General features: G+C 40.4%; 1 protein-coding gene across 2 annotated transcripts in view; it reads right to left on the bottom strand.

The window, feature by feature from the left end:
• Positions 1 to 18,286, bottom strand: part of SEMA5A (semaphorin 5A) — a 400,847-nt gene that overhangs the window by 190,878 nt on the left and 191,683 nt on the right. For both annotated transcript variants that reach the window (XM_080679990.1, XM_080679991.1), the window contains exon 4: positions 10,639 to 10,738. In XM_080679990.1, coding sequence (XP_080536116.1) covers positions 10,639 to 10,738 — 100 coding nt within the window. The remainder of the gene's footprint in view (positions 1 to 10,638; positions 10,739 to 18,286) is intronic.

Raw genomic sequence — 18,286 nt, 5'->3', positions numbered from 1 at the left:
AGTGGAATTAATAGATCTGTAAGCTTGCAGAGCCTCAACATGTATTTAAGGTCTATTTTTATGTCGGTTGGTTGGTTACATTTTTGTCGCACTTTTTTATTTGTTTAATTTTGTAGACAAAGAATTGGTAGATGAAAATAAAAAGAATTGGTAAATGTTTTCAAATACTTTTTAATACATGACTATGCTCTACACAAACCCCAAGGAAGCAATTTAATGCCTTGCTGGACCTTTCCATATTAGAAATATGTAATATTACACATTTCAGTATTCACTTTATCCATCATAATTTTCAGTGATTTCAAAAAATATTCTAAAAGATGAAATAAAAGTGAAACATTTGTGGAACTCCCTAGTCTCCCTGGACTCAAGAATCTGACAAAACACCAGGGTGGATTCTACTATTCTCAAACCTCTTTGCTCAAACTATTTGGCTCCAGGTCCGAGTGCATTTTTGCTGTTGGAAAAATTCCAATCCAGCTAGCAAGATGAGGGACCCAAAATCTCCCCAGACGGCTTGATCTGTTAGAGTTTAGGTCAACAACCTACAAAGTTTAAGGTTACAAAAAGAAAGAAAATCTTCTAAAGGGAATAAAAAATGGATATTCCCAGATGTGGGGCCACTCACACACTAAAGGAAGATCTACAGTACTCTGCAAGTGGCTATTCTCCAGGGCATTACCAAAGAGGCAACCTCTTTATCTTGCTATTGTGAGCTCAGGGAGGAGGCAAAACCACATATGTGAGGTTCACGAGAAAGGCTACCAACCTTTCCAACATGAAGGAGTAATGCTCTGGCTCCCCGCCAACAGGGAACGCTAACCAAATGTTTCACACAGGGTCAGTTTCTCTTGCAGGGCAATGCTTTGAGCAACCCAAAGCATTTAAGTGGTCTCATTAATCTTCATAACACCCTTAGATTTAAATAGGTAGTGAGGAGGAATATTAGCATTCTTTAAGGAGAAAGGTGGTGGTGCACAAGGTTAGGAGATTAGATTCTCAGAGTGTATTAGCTGTACAGCTTAGGGGAGCTGCTCTCCATTTCCATCCCCTCCCCACCCCCTCTCATTATGGAAGTGCAAAGCAAGGGTTTACCAAGCTACAAAGGTCCACTTTAATGGCTGTGGTAAACAAAAGTATGAGCTTTTCTCCCCTTGGTAGGGACCTACTTTTTTTCAATGTTCTGGAATAACATTTGACACTGCCCATTCCAATGTAATAAATATTACTATTAGGAGTGCTAATATAGGGGTAATAAACAGATCCAATAGACTGAATAATTCAAATCACAAAGCCATTCAATTTGGCAGATGCTGGCTGACAGTTTTGAAGCCTGTTCATCCCTTACTCACTAGACATCTGAGTGCATTGCCTCCCTCATCACTGGGGTTTATTTCTTATTGACTGCAGGACTGAATAACTCATTCCTGTGTCCCGTCACTTCCCCCAGGGGCCTATAGCAACAAATCACTAAGCACAACAATATATTCTCTGAGGGAGCAGTATGGGCCTTAATAGGCGAAGTTCATCTGTGTCCTCGTGTAAAGTAATAAAATTCAGCTGGCATTAAAGAAAAGGTTGAGCCATCATGAGCATATTAACTAAATGACTCATTTTATCTAGAGACACCATAAAACTTAACTCTGACCTCCATTAATTATGAAAGACACAGGTGTTTTAAAATGACATTCTCTTAGAATAACTCAATTGGTCTCTGATGAATACAGCTATAAAATCAAAGGAAAAGTTCCAAGTTCCTATGGAACAGGTAGGTGAGAGGCTTTCTTAAGGAAAAGGAGCAGAATACCAAGTACTAAAGACAGTCATGCATTTTGCACAAAGAGAAAATGGAGATAAACAGCAAGTAAATCTTTAAGAAAATGTTTTAAACAATGATGATAAAAACATGTCAAGGTTTAGACCTCGTTGATCATGAAATAATCTGAAGACAAAACACACACTGTATAAAACCTGTAACCACGGGGGTAACTCTGAGAGCTGACGGCTACTGAAAAGCTAGCCTCACCTGTACCTGTGACCTGTGCCAGCTTCATCTCCCCGCCCCCCCCCCCCCGCCCCCGCCGCCATGATTTCTTTTTATTTCTAGATTCCATTCTCACTGGCACCAATAGCCAACAGGCAGAGAGCTTAAAGCACCCACATGACACCCAAATTTTCAATAGCACTGACAGGCTGTGCATTAAAATATAAGTCTGTGACTTTGCAGCTACAGAAAAATAGTGACTATATCCTTTAAAACACTAAAGTGTTTTTATAAAAATTGTTAAAATGCAAATATTTATTATGTCAATTATATCCATAGCTTTAAAATACATAAAGATTCAATTCCACCATGTAACCATCTTCCCTAGTTCGCCCACCTATTTATAATTTCTATTCCTAAGACTTTCATTATGCCGGTTGACTCCAAGAAACAACTTCCAGAAGCTTTTATCTTTTCTGTGGTTATAACATTTCCAAAATTATCTCTTTCACATACATTTTCCACAAGTTTGGGGGAGCTTGATTAAACTTTAAAATTGGCAAACTATTCCATATATATAGCACAATATTTAAATAGTTGGATCCCATTTAGATCATGGCTTTGAATGCTGAATTTTTTTCCTTTTAATATGGAAACAAATGTATAATATGGTCATATGTTATGAGCTACCTCCTCGATCCAACTTTTTCCTACCCTCCTGAAAAATAATAAATATGTGTACTTTGGGCTATAAAATTTTAAAAACAATTTTGATTTTATTATCGTTGTTGTTACCATATGTGTTCAGTAATCACTTTCCCAGAATTTTATTGGCTTAGTTCATTCTTTATTTCATTCCCTAAACGCCTATTTCAAATCCTTTTTAAGTCCTGGTTATTAGAAATAAGTTTCAAAGAATACATCAAAACCAAGATCAAACAGTCTTAATAGCACTCTGGTATATTTCAATACCAAGATTAAAAGTCACAGAAGTACATGGATAGCCTCTTGGTATTTGACACATAGAATGAAAAACAAAGATGGATTTTTAGTGGCATGCTACAATTAAGACCAATGCTTCTAGCAAATTTCAGAGATATAAAATCAGAAAAACATTTTCCCTTAAGCAAATTTGGTGATATAGCTATTAATGAATATTGTTAATCACACTGATAGTTTAAATTTTATATGCTTTAAATGTTACTTGCAAATCTCTAAGTGCTTTGAGGATTACAGATGATGACTTATGATGAGTTGCTATCTAAATTTAACCAGTGACTTTTGCTTTGTGTATGTCCACTGGGTATTTGATTAGTTCCTTTCCATTTTTCAGTTAATAGAGATCATTTTTCACTTAAAAAAAAACATCAAGTGAATTATCCTATGATTCTTTTAACTTCTGTTTTCCTAGAAATAGTCACTGCACAAATTATCTCTATATATAATTATTTTTCTGGGTTATCTTCAGAATTAGCAAAATCTGAGGGTTGTTTTTTTTTTTTATGTTTCTTCAAATAATCAAAGATTTACAACTCATTCCCCATTTGCTCAAGCCCAGCTGATGCCATCACAAGCCACACTCCCAAATCTCACCTTTGGCTCTTGCCCTCAGCCACCCCATTATATTCACCATCAATCACTGTCAAACCCAGTGAAACCTCTGAAACAGGTCTCAAATCTGACTTCTCTCCATTTCCACTATCACTAAGTTTAATTTCTCTCTACTGTCACCAGATCCACCGCCCCCAACTGCTATCCCTACCTCCAAAATTCTCCAAATTCTAGCACATTCTGCATACAGTATGGCAAAAGTATCTCCCCAATGCATATCTGAGCTTGTAAACAGATAGACATAGAATATCTCCTGAGCAACTAATGGCTCTGGAAGAGTTTCTCAAATTTGCCAGGCTAGCAGATCATCACGAACTGGTTGAACAGGAGATTCCAACGTTACTTCAGGAAAGTCTAATTTGAATGAACTGAAGAGAGGCCTGGGCATCTGCTTTCTTGAAAGGCCTCTCAGAACTCTCACGATGGCTGGAATTGCAACCATGGTTCTAGAGGATTAAGTCCAAGCTCCTCCATAATGTGATCTCACCTAAAGCTCTGGCCTCACCTACAGTAAGTTCCTCCTCAGGCACCAACAGGTCAGTCACACTTCATCATGATCTGGGATTCTCCCTGTGGTGTGGTCCTTCTGGAAGGAAGACTATCCCACCCGGCAGACTCCTTACATATCTCCAAGGCCCAATGGGTAGAGCCTTTCTCAGTGCACCCTTTTCACCCACAAGGTTCCATCATGCTCCTTCACTCTTGATGTTTCCAGGGCCCTGAACTCAGGCCTCCCTGGGAGAATTTAATTGTTTGTGTTGACCCACCCACTAGTCCAGGAGTCAGCAAATTTTTCTTTAAGGATCTGAGAGCAAAGATTTCACCTTTGTGGTCTCACTGGCAAGTACTCATCTCTGCAGCTAAAGCAGCCATAGGTTAAGATACAAATAAATAGGTGTGGCTGTGTTCCAATAAAATTTTATTTATAAAGACAGGAGGCCAACTTGGGCCTTAGCTTGCCAACCCTTGTGCCAAGCTATCAAGTCTTCACCTTTGTTTTCCTAATTCCTAAGATACTTTCTGACATAAAGAAAGCTCAATAAACATTTGACGAATGAAGAGTCGTGAAAGAAGAACAAATGAACTATTAAATTCTGAAGGATGCCACGTGGGACCCACGAGGAGAAAAGCTCTCAACTCAAATATTGTATCTCGCATACAACACTCAAAGTAAAGAGTCAGATTTATTTTGATCATACTCTTGTGTTGCTCATTCATGTAATTTGGAAAATGGAAGGCTATCGATTTAACTACATAAATGACTAGAGCTGGGCTTATCAGCTCTCTAGCTCCAGCAGGGAAGGAAGGGCTGAGATTATTTTGTTTTTCACAATAGCAAAAGGAACATGGTTAGAAGTCTTTCCCACAAGAGTGTCTATAGACCACCTGTTTGTTAGAAGCTCTCACTCCAGGACCCCCTTCCAGCACTGAATCAGAGGGGATGGGACTAGGAAGCAGAGAAAGCTGAATTTTGAATGAACGCCCCTGATGATACTTAGGTACACTGTTTAACAAATATTGCACAAAATTTAACAAAGCCAGAAGAAAAAGAGTGGGCTTTTGAATACAGATTAATCAAATGGGCCTATTGGAAGAAAGGGGAGAACCATGGGAGGAGGAGAAAGATAAGTAGAGAGAATCTTAAGAGAAAAACACACACCAATGAATCAAGTGCCAACACGGAGAAGGAAAGGACAGAGAGAAAATATTTAAACCATAAAGTGTAGGTTTAAAGCAATTCCAGGTGGGCAGGGGTGAAAATGCAGGCCAAGAATGAAAAGCACCGCCCTTCTTTTCATCACCAGCTGCTTTTCCTAAGTTGTAATTAATGTAAATACAACATAAATATCACCGTTACCTGGGATTTCTTTGCACGATGGTGTTCTGCTGCTTTTTGGATTCACTCCTAATTGCTGATTTCATTCTATTCAGCAGGAGTTTCCTTTAATGTACACACTTTACTAAAATATAGCCCTTGGGAAATAGAAGTTGTGGCTACTAGAGGCAGAAATCTCATAAAAATCTCCAGTTTCCTTTTAATTACCTGCTGCTTCCAACCAATTAGTCCTAAGCTAAAACTTTAAGATGAAAAGAAGAATTATAACCACCAAAAAGAGAGAATTACATTAGTCAATTTTTTAAAAAAAAAAATGACTTCTCTATGAATCTAAAATATAGAGTCCTTTGTTTAGAACTAGTGACAAAGCCATCTTGAAAGAAGGAACTCGTTCGAATTAAATAGAAGCCTGCCCATTCATTCCATGTCATCTTATGGGAATAGATGCTTTGAATACTTAAAGCAAATGCAGCCCCAGCACAACAGAAGTAATTTATCTTTCCTTTTTATCTTTACTTTGGTAGATTCAAACCATGAGCAAAACAAATGGTTCGAATTAATACCAAAAAAAATGTTTTTTCAAAACCACTTTGTTGTGACAATTTAAGGAATACCAAGCTCGGAAGCACTCAGTTTTTTGTTTTAGTTTTAGGTAATCAACATGCTTCTTATAAATCTATACTATTTGTACCAACATATATACAGACATACCTTTCAATACATGGAAATAATCCACTGATCATTAAGTAAGTTCTATGCGAGATGCACTGTGGGCTGGAACTCACTCAGGTCAGGTGTGCATTGATATCCTGATAATGCTCCCGTTTTGTGATGCAATTTTAATAAAATCATTATATTTGTCATCAATTATGATGATTACCTGACCCAAGTTTTGGGTGCACGGGCTTCCATTCCACCACTTTAATCATAAGCAAGTGGTTGGGTCTCCTGGACTCCCAGGGGACTGTGTGAGAGCTTACAGGTGAGTGCAAGCCTTTCTATGCCCTTCAATTTATATTTTATCTGACACTGACCTTGTCAGAGATAATGCAGATACCCAGAAATAAAGTAATAGGAACAAAGTAACTCAAAACACAAACAAGAAAAGATGAAATCAACCCCTATTATCTTTTTTTTTTTTTCAACCCCTATTATCTTTGATGAGAATCTCTTTTCCTTACTGCTGTATGGCTTTATGCTTTATTAAAATATGGATGATTTGTGAACTCCCTGCACTGTGTGCATCCTAAGCTAGTCACCTTTTGGAATAATATTTAAATTCAGCACAGGATCTCCTGCCATCTTTACAATGAACCTGAAACACTAAAGATCATCAGATTCATTTGGAGAACTGAATCACCCTCCCATACATTTGGTGTTACAATTCTAAATGCAGGAAACTTACATTTGTGTCAACTTTGGGATCTATTAGTACTATGATTATTTCCTTAATTATCTATTCAAATATCTCTAAACCACAACATATTCTTTCATTCTGGAATTTCATTCTGTTTGTTTTATCTACATATCATGGGAGCTGCTTTTAGTAGATTTTTGGACAAAATATATAAAAATCAGTCAGAAAATATTACCCCATAATATAAACCACTAGAATCAAATACAGCAGGGCAATAACTAAAAAGATTAACTGTGATTATTTCTGAACTTATTTTTTCTTTATGCTTTACTGTATTTTCCATATTTTCTACAATAAAAATGCCTGAGTCATATAATTTAAAACACCATTATTAATTTTTTAAAAGGCTTGGGTAAGTAGGCTATGGATGTCAATGCTTTTCAAATATTATGAAAGATAATGTGCTCCTTGAAAATGGTAGAGTTAGAGATCCTTCCAGAAATGTATGAGTTCAAATGCAAGGACCTTCTGTCATTACCCAAATCGCCTAAGGAAAAGTTTTTGTTTTGCTGCACAATGAAATTCTTTTGGCAAAGAGCACACAGAATCTTGAACTGAGTTTAATTTCAGAAAGATAAAGTGTGACTGGTATAAAATGAAGCCATCCAATAAACAATTTTACAATGCCTAGTGCTAATAAATAAAAAACAAAAACTCTCATGGCATTTTTCTATCCATCATATATTTAAATCATTACAGATTTCTACAATATACACCTGCTACCTAAACTTTTTTTGTTAGGTTAAAGCCCTCCCAAACAGGAATCTGAGGGCTGGATTATTTTTAGTTTTAAAATTGGCTCACTCTCCTTCCCAAACATTCTGAACCTAATCCCACCAAGTCTTCTAGGTAAAAGTCCTATTCTTACTCAGTGATATCGGCCAAAATATATATGCACATGTATGCCAAACCCCATAGATAGCCACAGAGCTCCCCACCGCTGCGTGCTTACTGGGTGCCTGTTACTGTGACAATCACTTTTCCTGGGTTATTTCATTTAATCCTCACAACAGCTGAAAGGAATAGAAATAATTATATCAATTTTAAAGATGAGAAAATTAGACTCTGAAATGGACTCAAGGTCACACAGCTAAGCAAGTCCAGGCTACCCTTTCTTTATGGAGTGTCTACAATGTGCCATGCACTGTACTAGAATAGAAAATACAGCCCATGTCCTAGGATTGCTTATCTGACATTCACATTTAACTGCATATCCTGGACTTTTATGTGCTAAGTCTGGACATCCTATTGCTGCTGGTCACCATGCCATACTGCATACTAGGTTGACTCAATGACTAGTCCAGTCCCCCCTGGTGTGGCTGGGCTGTGGCTGTGGTGAGAAGAGGTAGATAAAGACTTCCAGGAACACTAGCATGGATATTCCTCAGGGCACTAAGAGGAAGATATTTCCCAGGAACTGTTTCTAGCCTAGAGGGACTATGAGATTTCTGTTGTAAGTTCCATTTTGCTCAGTGGCTTCTCACATTCATTAGGACATTATGTGCCATTGACCAAATGCCAGCCACTGGAAAAGTATATGCATACGTGTGGTGCAACCTGTTCAATCTCCAGAATTGATGGAGTGTCTTTTGAGTCAAGCTCACAAGAAAACCTTTTCTAAAGTTCTTTGGAGTTGCATGAGGGATTTTGAGCCAGCTACCCCAGCTGAGGTCATATTTGCACCCACTGTCCCAGAAGGGGGCCTGTTTGCCTCGTGGCTAAGGGAAAGAGCTCATCTTCCATACGGTTAGTTTTGAGGCTTCGGGGCTGCCACTCGCTTGTGTCCTTGCCAAAATGTAGGTATCTAGAATGAATCTGCTTCAACCCATACCCCTTTTCCCTTACGTTTCCTCCAGGTGCAGAGGAGTGACATACAAATCAAATCCTGGAAATATATACATTGAAACAACAGACATCTCTGAGTTTTTACCAAGATGAGAAATTGCTGCATTCTAGAGAAACACGAGACAGACACATCCTCTTTCCATTGTTAAGTCACGGTCTGATCATAAGGGGTGGAGGACACTGGACAAGAAATAATGCATTAAGTGAACTAATGAAGGCAGATGACAGATGTCATCTAATAGGAATTCTAATAAGACCATACAGAGCTAGGAATGTAACAGGTCAGGCCAGATGAAGAAGCCTTGAGCCAGATCCTTACTAAAAGTTCACCAAGTAGATAACTTGTGGTGGGTTGGACGGGCAGCTAATATTCCAGAAAAGTAACCAAATCCCAGAGGCAAGAAAGAGAACTTTTTACTTTTTGGGTAACATAAATAATTAACATGCCTGCACTAGAAGAGAATGAAAAAAAAAGTGATTTGGGACCGCAAGGCAGAGAGTCTGGTGCACCACATGAAAAAGCCAAGGTTTATCCCATGGGAGCTACTGTAAGCAGATATTTAAAAAGATGACATTGGCCATGCTATGTAGAAAGGAGAGAAAATCTGGAGGCCAGCAAACCAGTTAAAAATCTCTGCAATAAAGAGCTCAGGCTTCCAGTGATGGAATTCCATGGAAATCAGCATCAGAAATCCACCAAGTATTAGCAATGGGCTGGAGTAAGCAAAAGCACACCAAGTGAGCCCATCCAGTCCATATTCACTGTCTATGTACAAACATAAAGAAATTCAGGTGACATGTTCAGTGTCAGGAATTAAACCCCCTTCTGTCTATTACTTTAAAGTTAGAGCCATACATCTTAATGTCTTCAAGTATTGGGTGGATGCACAAGGGTACCTTAAGAGCTGACAGCAAAAACAACAATGCCATATGTTCAATGTTTGTCTATAGTGCCCAGAACTTAAGTCAGATATAGCTTCACTCAGGTCTATGTGGGAACTGAACAACCTCTCTCGCTGTGAAAGGTATGTTTCATAATCTTGTAAATTTGGGCTAAAAAGATGAGCACTTCATTGTCCAAAGTACTTTGCTTAGATTCCAAAAGAGTTCAAATCTACAAATTACCTCTTTCTTCAAGCTCAATGTCATTTTTCCTAAAAGATGCTTACAGTGTTTTTTAAATACATCATCCTCAAAATACACTGACAAGAATAGATGACTTGAATGCTAGGATTATGTCTGTTTTCTAAGGAAATCATGCTAAGTTTGAGGGGAAAACTTAAGATCTGTGCTGACTGTCTGTGTTCTAGTGGCCTTGATGTCAAACTGGAATGTCAAATTTTGACCTAAATATAGGAACTTGTGCACCTTAAGAGATATAAAGACTAACAACTTCCTTGAATTCCCAGTTGGCTGGTAAATGGCCTCATCATGGTCACAAAAAAGGTAACATGGGCCAGAGTGGACATTATGGTCTCTTGATCTCTACAGTTTTACTGAGGAATCTAGTGAGAAGTTGAGAATACAGTTTCTGGAGCCTAACTGCCTGGGTCTAAAACCTGGGTCCATCTATTATTAGACACAATAAACATGCCCCGGGCAACGTATTTATCCACTTCCTACCTCAATTTCCTCATTTCTAAAATATGATGTGGACCATACTTACAATACCTACCTCTCTGGATTCATGGGAGGAAAAAGTGAATGAATTCATGTTAGAACAGTTCCTGGCACATGGGGAGCACCCAATGAACACTTGCTGTAAAAAGCAGGAGTGATCCTACTCTCAGTAGACTGCTTTATGACACTCACACTGCATTTCATCCGTAGAAGAATTTATTACTTAGCACTCGTCACCTCTGGCAGAGCAGCTCACGTGTTACTAGCACAGATGTAAAATGAAGTCCGGAAATATGTGTGGTGGCAAAAGGTTAGATCTCTCACCTTGCTCCTACAACAAGTTCTTTCTGTCCTGGGTCAAATGTTAACTGCGAGAAATCCACAGCATTCTTCGCTCTGAACTCCCGTAACCAGGGGCCAATTTCTAAACAGGAAAAATAAATAAATGAAAAGGTAAAAATGAATGATTTTTCTTTTGGGGACCACAGAGAGTGCACTTCAGGTAGCAAACATTACATTTCAGAGAGGATGTAAAGGTCCCCCAACGTGACCCTGGAGGGGCCACTGGAGGTTTCCATCAGGAGGTCACACAATCCACACTGAGAGTGTGTAAAGCGCAGAGGACAGCCACCCAATAAAGAGCGAGCGAGGCATCAACGCATGGCTGTGATTTACAAGCCAGATGTGCATTTTCCCACTGGCTCTGGGCTGGGCAGAAAATAACATAGCATTCACAGAAAGACCATTTCCTCTGCAACTTGACAGGAAAGAGCGGAAGACTTGGAAAAATCACCAAAGCCTGCATAGGAACAAGGACAAATACCATTTGGAGCACCATTTGCCTTATTTCAAAGTAGACGTTCCAGATCCCTTCCCTTGGGTTTCTACTTTGGCCCCATGATTAGACTTGTCCTTCCAACATGAGAGGTCCCCAGTTACTTCCAGGCCTCATCTGCATCTTTTTTCTAAGGGAAATCAGGAAACAGCTTCTCTCTCGAGACAGTGTTTGTTTTGTTGTGTGTGTGTGTTTTATAAGCACTGTTAAATCTTATGAAATGGCCTCCAGCCCAGAGTCCTATTCTTATAAAATGACAGTATTTGAAAAGGGCTACAATGGTGTTTCATGAGCCATTTTAGTAAATTTCATTAGCTCATTTCTGACACTGAAAAAATATGCATTGATTCACCTGCCATTTGTGCCATACCTTATCATCATCCCTGACAATTAGCCATGTCATCTGATTGTCCCTTTTTCTTGGATTAAACATTTTGAGTGGTATCACACTGACTAAATAGGCACATAGTTACTGTCCAATCAACAAAATTACTGGTTCAAGGAAAAAATGTGCAGCACAGGAAAAATCTCTTTCAGCAAAAGCAGATGCTAAAAACAGATCTAATATAGGAATATACGCATGTCCTATAACATGTCCTGTAAAAATGCCTTTGTTGATGCAAATGAGATGGATTATTTTCAAGTATTAGCTTTATGTAACAAATATGGTATTTCTCTGTTATCAGTTATTAAGGGGGAAAGTGATCAACTGGAAGTTCTATTCTGTTAAAAGAAACCAAGGTTGAGTTAAGTAGAGACTGGTATGTGTTTTTTGAAAATTTCATATATATATGGTGATTTTTTTCTTAGTACTTTATATAAATTTCTCATCTTATAAGAAAGTCAATTGAAACAAAATACTTATTTATAGCAAAGTATGAAAAAGGCACTGGAACTATAAAAAGTTATTAATAAACAGTCCTTCTAGGAGTTTATTAATTCAGTTAGGGAACTAGCGCTAAAATGTCCCTTAAACACGGTATCTATAAATGCAGGAGGTTATAGCGTTACAGGAAGTATTTATACATAGAAAGGAGAGATGATTTGGGGCTTAGGTAAAAGGAAAGGAAAGATTTGAGTTAAATCCTTTCCCATGCAGTTATCTTTATTTTCATTTAAAAGAATTGAATGAGAGTGACAAAAAATAAAAAGGATAGAGACACATATTTCAGGTTTTAAATCCTATACTGTGCAATGGTTACACTACTTCCTGAAATATTAAAATAATAAAAGAAGTCATGTGAAGAGGGGAAAATGAGTTACCAGCATATAGTTCTGTCAATATTGTTCAATTTTCCTTATTTAAATTGCTAACTAGCTTCCCCATTAAAACTGTATATTTTTATGGTTAACGCTATATCCAAGTTGGGTAATCTGCATATTTGCTCCTTTTTTTATTTTCATGTGCATTCTTCCACAAGGTCTGTCTAGCTCAACTTTGCACATCACAGGACCTTCTATCTCACTGGATCCCAGGAGGACCTTCAGACAAAGTTCCTACCCACCCATCTGTCTAACTGAAAATATACCTGCACCAATACCTATCGCCTCAACTTCTCCTGTAGGATCAGAATCATCATGCTCTGTCCTCTTTTGGATGATCAGTCCCTGCAACTTGGTTTCAATCCGTTCTTTTCCCTGGTCTTTGATCCCAACCCTAAATTACCTCTTGTATCCTTTGATTAGCCTCCCCTGTTATAATGCCCCTTTCCTTCAGCCTAAAAGAATATTATGCATAGTCCCCTCATTAAAATACATATAAAATACTTTTCATCACACTCTTTTGTTATTAGAGTTTCAAACACCCAAACAAAATACATAATAAACTCCCAAGTACAGTATGTCAAAAAGGGCTACAGGTTCAGTTTTACATTTAAGTATTACCAACTCCTGAAGAAACATATAATTCCAATTTTATATAAATTATTTCAGAGATTAGTCAAAGCTCTTATTTCTGCGGTTTTGAGGCTATTATGATCTTGACAATCTTGATACTAAGGCTAGACAAGGGCATTATGAGGAAGAAAAATTATGGGCCATCATTTAAGAACACAGCTAAATATTAGCATATCATACACACACACACACACACACACACACACAAACACACACACACACACACTTTTTCATATGGGATAGGTTTAATTCAGAAAAACAAGGATGGCTCAGAAAACCTTAACATCAGAAAATCTATCCATAGAATTCACCAACACAATAACAGAATTCAATAGTAACATGAAGATTTATTGATCTTGCTTTCTAAGGAATCAGAAAATGAACAGTTAGGGGCTCAAAAGAAGAACTAGGAGAGTACAGAGTCAGGACAGGAGAGAGGACCAGGGCAGGTGGTGGTGAGTAAGCTCATCAGAGGCCAAAGAAAGGCCAGGGAGAGTGAGGTTATCTGGGGATGGGACACAGCAGGTGGTGAGTGAGGGAGGTATAACTTTCAATAACATTTCCTTTCTTAATACATGCTCATTTTCCCCAAGTAATGCATTCACCTTTTCCTCCTGACCCTCTCTTCTGATCTTACTGAATGTGATCTTGCTGAAAGAACCATATGATGAAATGGAACTTAAATATGAAAGGCAATATGACCGGTGTGGAAATTAAATAGTAACATAAAATCTGTACATTTTAATTGAATACTTTATAGTTTTTAATATTTAATAGTGATCATCCTAGCTAATTCATTCATTGCACAAACATGATTGTTAAAATATGGCCTCTGGCAGCCCTGGCTGGTGAGTTCGACCCCCAGTTAGGGTGTATATGGGAGGCAACCAATTGAAGTTCCACTCTCTCCCTCTTTCTTCCTCTCTCTCAAATAAACACACGTATAAATACATGTTTAAGAAAAGAAAAAAAGAAAGAAATATGGCCTCTGGCATTGATTTTCTATTGCAAAATGAGCTGCAATGATTCATGTTGCCTTTTCTTACTACTATTTAAGCACCAACATAATTGCTTAGTAACATCTACCAAAAGTGTATTGATTCCATTTTTTAAAGAACCTAATGTCACAGCTTTAAGAAAAATTGCTTTTATAAATATACTAGAGGCCCAGTGCACGAAATTCGGGCCTGGGATCGGGCCTAAACGGGCGGTTGGACATCCCTCTCACAATCCAGGACTGCTGGCTCCCAACCGCTCACCTGCCTCTGCCTGATTGCCCCTAACCGCTTCTGCCTGCCAGCCTGATCACCCCTAACCACTCCCCTGCCAGCCTGATCAACGCCTAACTGCTCCCCGGCCAGCCCAATTTCTGCTGGCATGGTCACCCCTAACTGCCCTCCCTACTGGCCTGATCACCCACAACTGCCCTCCCCTGTAGGACTGATCCCCCCCAACTGCCCTCCCCTGGTGGCCTGGTCACCCCTAACTGCCCTCCCTGCAGGCCTGCTCCCCCAACTGCCCTCCCCTGCAGGCCTGGTCCCCCCGCAACTGCCCTCCCCTGCTGGCCTGGTCTCCCCCAACTGCCCTCCTCTGCTGGCACGGTCACCCCTAACTGCCCTCCCTACTGGCCTGATCACCCACAACTGCCCTCCCCTGTAGGACTGATCCCCCCCAACTGCCCTCCCTGCTTGCCTGATCGCACACAACTGCTTTCCCCTGCAGGCCTGGGTTCCCCCCAACTGCCCTCCCTTGCTGGCCTGATCTCTCCCAACTGCCCTCCTCTGCCAGCCTGGTCACCCCTAACTGCCCACAACTGCCCTCCCCTGCAGGCCATCTTGTGGTGGCCATCTTGTGTCCACATGGGGGCAGCCATCTTTGACCATATGGGGGCAGCCATCTTGTGTCTTGGAGTGACAGTCAATTTGCATATTACTCTTTTATTAGATAGGATACCCAGTATTAATAAATGTGGTCCAAATAACTGGCATATATAAACTAGAGACTAGCTTCATAGATTCAAGTTAGTCATCTCCCCCACAAAAAAAAATGAAAGTAAAAGAAGTAAAAGTTGCTTTTTTAAAAAGCACTCTAAATATCCAAGGTAATGATGGCTATAAGCCAAGAAAACCTTTTAGTGCTTGATAAGTAAGGATCACAGGAGATTGTGCTGATGAAGAACAGCACCTGTCCAAAACCTGACAGTCCTTCCAAAAACCAGATGGATGGCTCTGCCTGGCTGGGCGGCAGCACTGATCACCTGAGACCCAGCAGATTGCGGGCAAACACTGAATGGAAACTTCTCTGGTGGAATAAGATCGGCTCTGAGTGGCCTGAGTTTCACTGTTTTCTCCTTCAAATTCTAGTCAATTAAGGAATCAAGTAAGTACGGCAGCAAAACTTCTTTGGCAAACTTGAAATCCATATTGGAAACTGAGTCACAGGTTCAACTAGAAGGGGCCAAAGGAGGGTGGGGAAGCACAGAAGCACAGGTGGCAACAAAATATCACATGATCTCACTCATATGTGGAATCTAAAGATCAAAATAAATTGATGAACAAAACAGATCCAGAGACATAGAAGCAGGGAACAGACTGTCAAGTCTCCAAGGGAAGGTGGGGGTGTGTGGGTGGGTGGGAAGAGATTAACCAAAGAACTTGTATGCATATAAGCTTAACCCATGGACACAGACAATAGGGTGGTGAAGGCCTGGGGAGGGGGTGGGAGCAGGTACAGGCTAGAAGGGCTCAATGGGGGGAAAAGGGGACATCTGTAATACTTTTAATAATAAAGATTTTTTAAAATAAAAATTTCAAATCAAGACTTACTCTTCCTAATTCTCATGAAATTATATTTTTATTCAATCAATATCTAACACCACACATGGAGATAATAATAAAGCTGACGACATGATTATTGGTAAAGCGGCTAACAAAAATAGCTAACATTTAAACAGTGCATGCCATCTGCTAGGTGCTATGTACCTGACACATTTCAATTCCTGATTTCTCACACCCACCCTATTGTAGGTGAGGAAACCAAGTCTTGCCAAGGTCCACAGCTAGTATGATTCAGCTCCTGATTTGGGAGGTGGTGTTTGTAGCCACTACACTATACTCCTAAACTGCCGTAAATCAAAACTGTACCTTCCTATGTGACACATTTTAAACGTACGAGGAAGAAAGAAAAACACATGGCCTCTTCAGTTGGAAAGTGAGTTTATTTTCGCTAAATAGAGAAAAGTGAGATACAGTTGCAAAAGGTGGACTCTCCCAAAGCCAGTTACTATGTCAACCGATCAATACAACATTTATTGTCTTTACTGCTGTGATCCTATCTAATAAAAGAGTAATATGCAAATTGACCATCACTCCAACACACAAGATGGCTGCCCCCATGTGGACACAAGATAGCCGCCACAAGATGGCCAGCAGGGGAGGGCAGATGAGAGGGACCAGGCCTGCAAGAAAGGGCAGTTGTGGGTGATCAGGCCAGCAAGGGGAGGGCAGTTAGGGGTTACCAGGCCAGCAAAGAAGGGAAGTTGGGGGTGACTGGGCCTGCAGGGAAGGGCAGTTGGGGGGGGGGGGACCCAGGCCTGCAGGGGAGAGCAGTTGCGGGGGACCCAGACCTGCAGGGGAAGGCAGTTTGGGGCAATCAGGCTGGCAGGGGAGCAGTTAGGCATCAATCAGGCTGGCAGGGGAGTGGTTAGGGGGTGATCAGGCTGGCAGGCAGAAGCAGTTAGGGGCAATCAGGAAGGCAAGCAGGCGAGCAGTTGGGAGCCAGCAGTCCTGAATTGTGAGATGGATGTCCGACTGCCCCCGGTCAAAGATGGCTTCCCCCATGTGGACACAAGATGGCCACCACAAGATGGGCAGTCGGACATTTCTCGAGGGGTCCCAGATTGGAGAGGGTGCAGGCTGGGCTGAGGGACACACACACCCGTGCACGAATTTCGTGCACCGGGCTTCCAGTTATTAATAACCATAATCTACAAGTCAGTTAAGCCCTATGAGAAAACACTTTCACCATCTTCATTCCTAAGGTTTTATGATCCTTAAAGGGGAAGAAAATTTCAATACCATCACTGATTGGCTTTATTGGAATGAAGAACATTCTGGAATGAAAAGGGGAAGGAGCAATGGCTGAATTTCTAAGCAGTCTAAGCATTCAACTGTGATATGGGGGGACAGGACACTGTTCTGAAAATGCACAAGCTGGGTTCTCACCTCCTGCAGAAGGGCCCTTCTGTCGGGGGGCCCAGTAGGGCAGGGGGAGCAAAGCACTGTGTACTCTTGGCTGGGCATTCTGGAAATTCTCCTTGCCTGCCTTTTCCCCAGGTGGTGAAAGTAACCGTCCTATTGCAAAGATAACTATTATTCTATAGAGTTGGCCTGCATCTCCCTTCTAGGGACTTCATTTTCAGCTTCAGTGCATTACATAATCCATCTGACCAATGCACTCTGAGCTAAAAATATGATTGGAAAACAAAGAAGTGGAATTTTCAAAAGACATAAGAAGAAGAAACGCATGGCAGGACTGTGCCAGGTTAGATAACTGCGACCAGACTGCTACCATGTTCCTCCCTCCTCCTTTCCTGTCTGCTTTTCCAGGCCTGACCCACCCACAGTCACTCACAGCAAGTCACGTGCACTTCCCACAGTGGGTGGGCAGCACCCACATACCATGTTTCACCCCTAAAATAAGATACATCAGGCTTTCAGCTACCCAAGTCCTATCCGAAATTCTGTGATGACAATAGATTTCAGTCTTGTGGAGAAAAAAAGGGGTTCTAGGGAAAGTAACTCCGCAGGGCGATCTGATCATAAATTCCTAACTGGATAGGTCAGGTGGGTAGTCACACCCCAGGCATATAATTTGTTAGTAAAAGGTTTCTCTTTGCCTTAAGCAAGCCCTATCCATTGTTTCTGTGCATCTAGGTTAACACACCATGGAAATAAGTGTACCCACCCTCAAGGGGGCATATAATCTGGTTAACTCTCCTGTTATCCAATCCCCGCCTTGCTTTCTCCCACCTTCATTAATCTTCCTTAAATTCCCTCCTTAATTTCAAATGCAAGAAAGAAACTGCAAAACTGTTATTTTCCTGAGCACTTGAGATCTTGCTCCCTGGCAACTGTTGTGATTTTGGCTCAAGTAAAATCTTATAAAAATTTTCTACTTGCCAAAACCGGTTTGGCTCAGTGGATAGAGCGTCAGCCTGCGGACTGAAAGGTCCCGGGTTCG

Source organism: Plecotus auritus, assembly GCF_963455305.1.
Source record: "Plecotus auritus genome assembly, chromosome: 7".
Taxonomy (NCBI): Eukaryota; Metazoa; Chordata; class Mammalia; order Chiroptera; family Vespertilionidae; genus Plecotus; species Plecotus auritus.
Note: the sequence above shows the minus strand (reverse complement) of the source record. Positions and strands in the feature narration are given on the sequence as shown.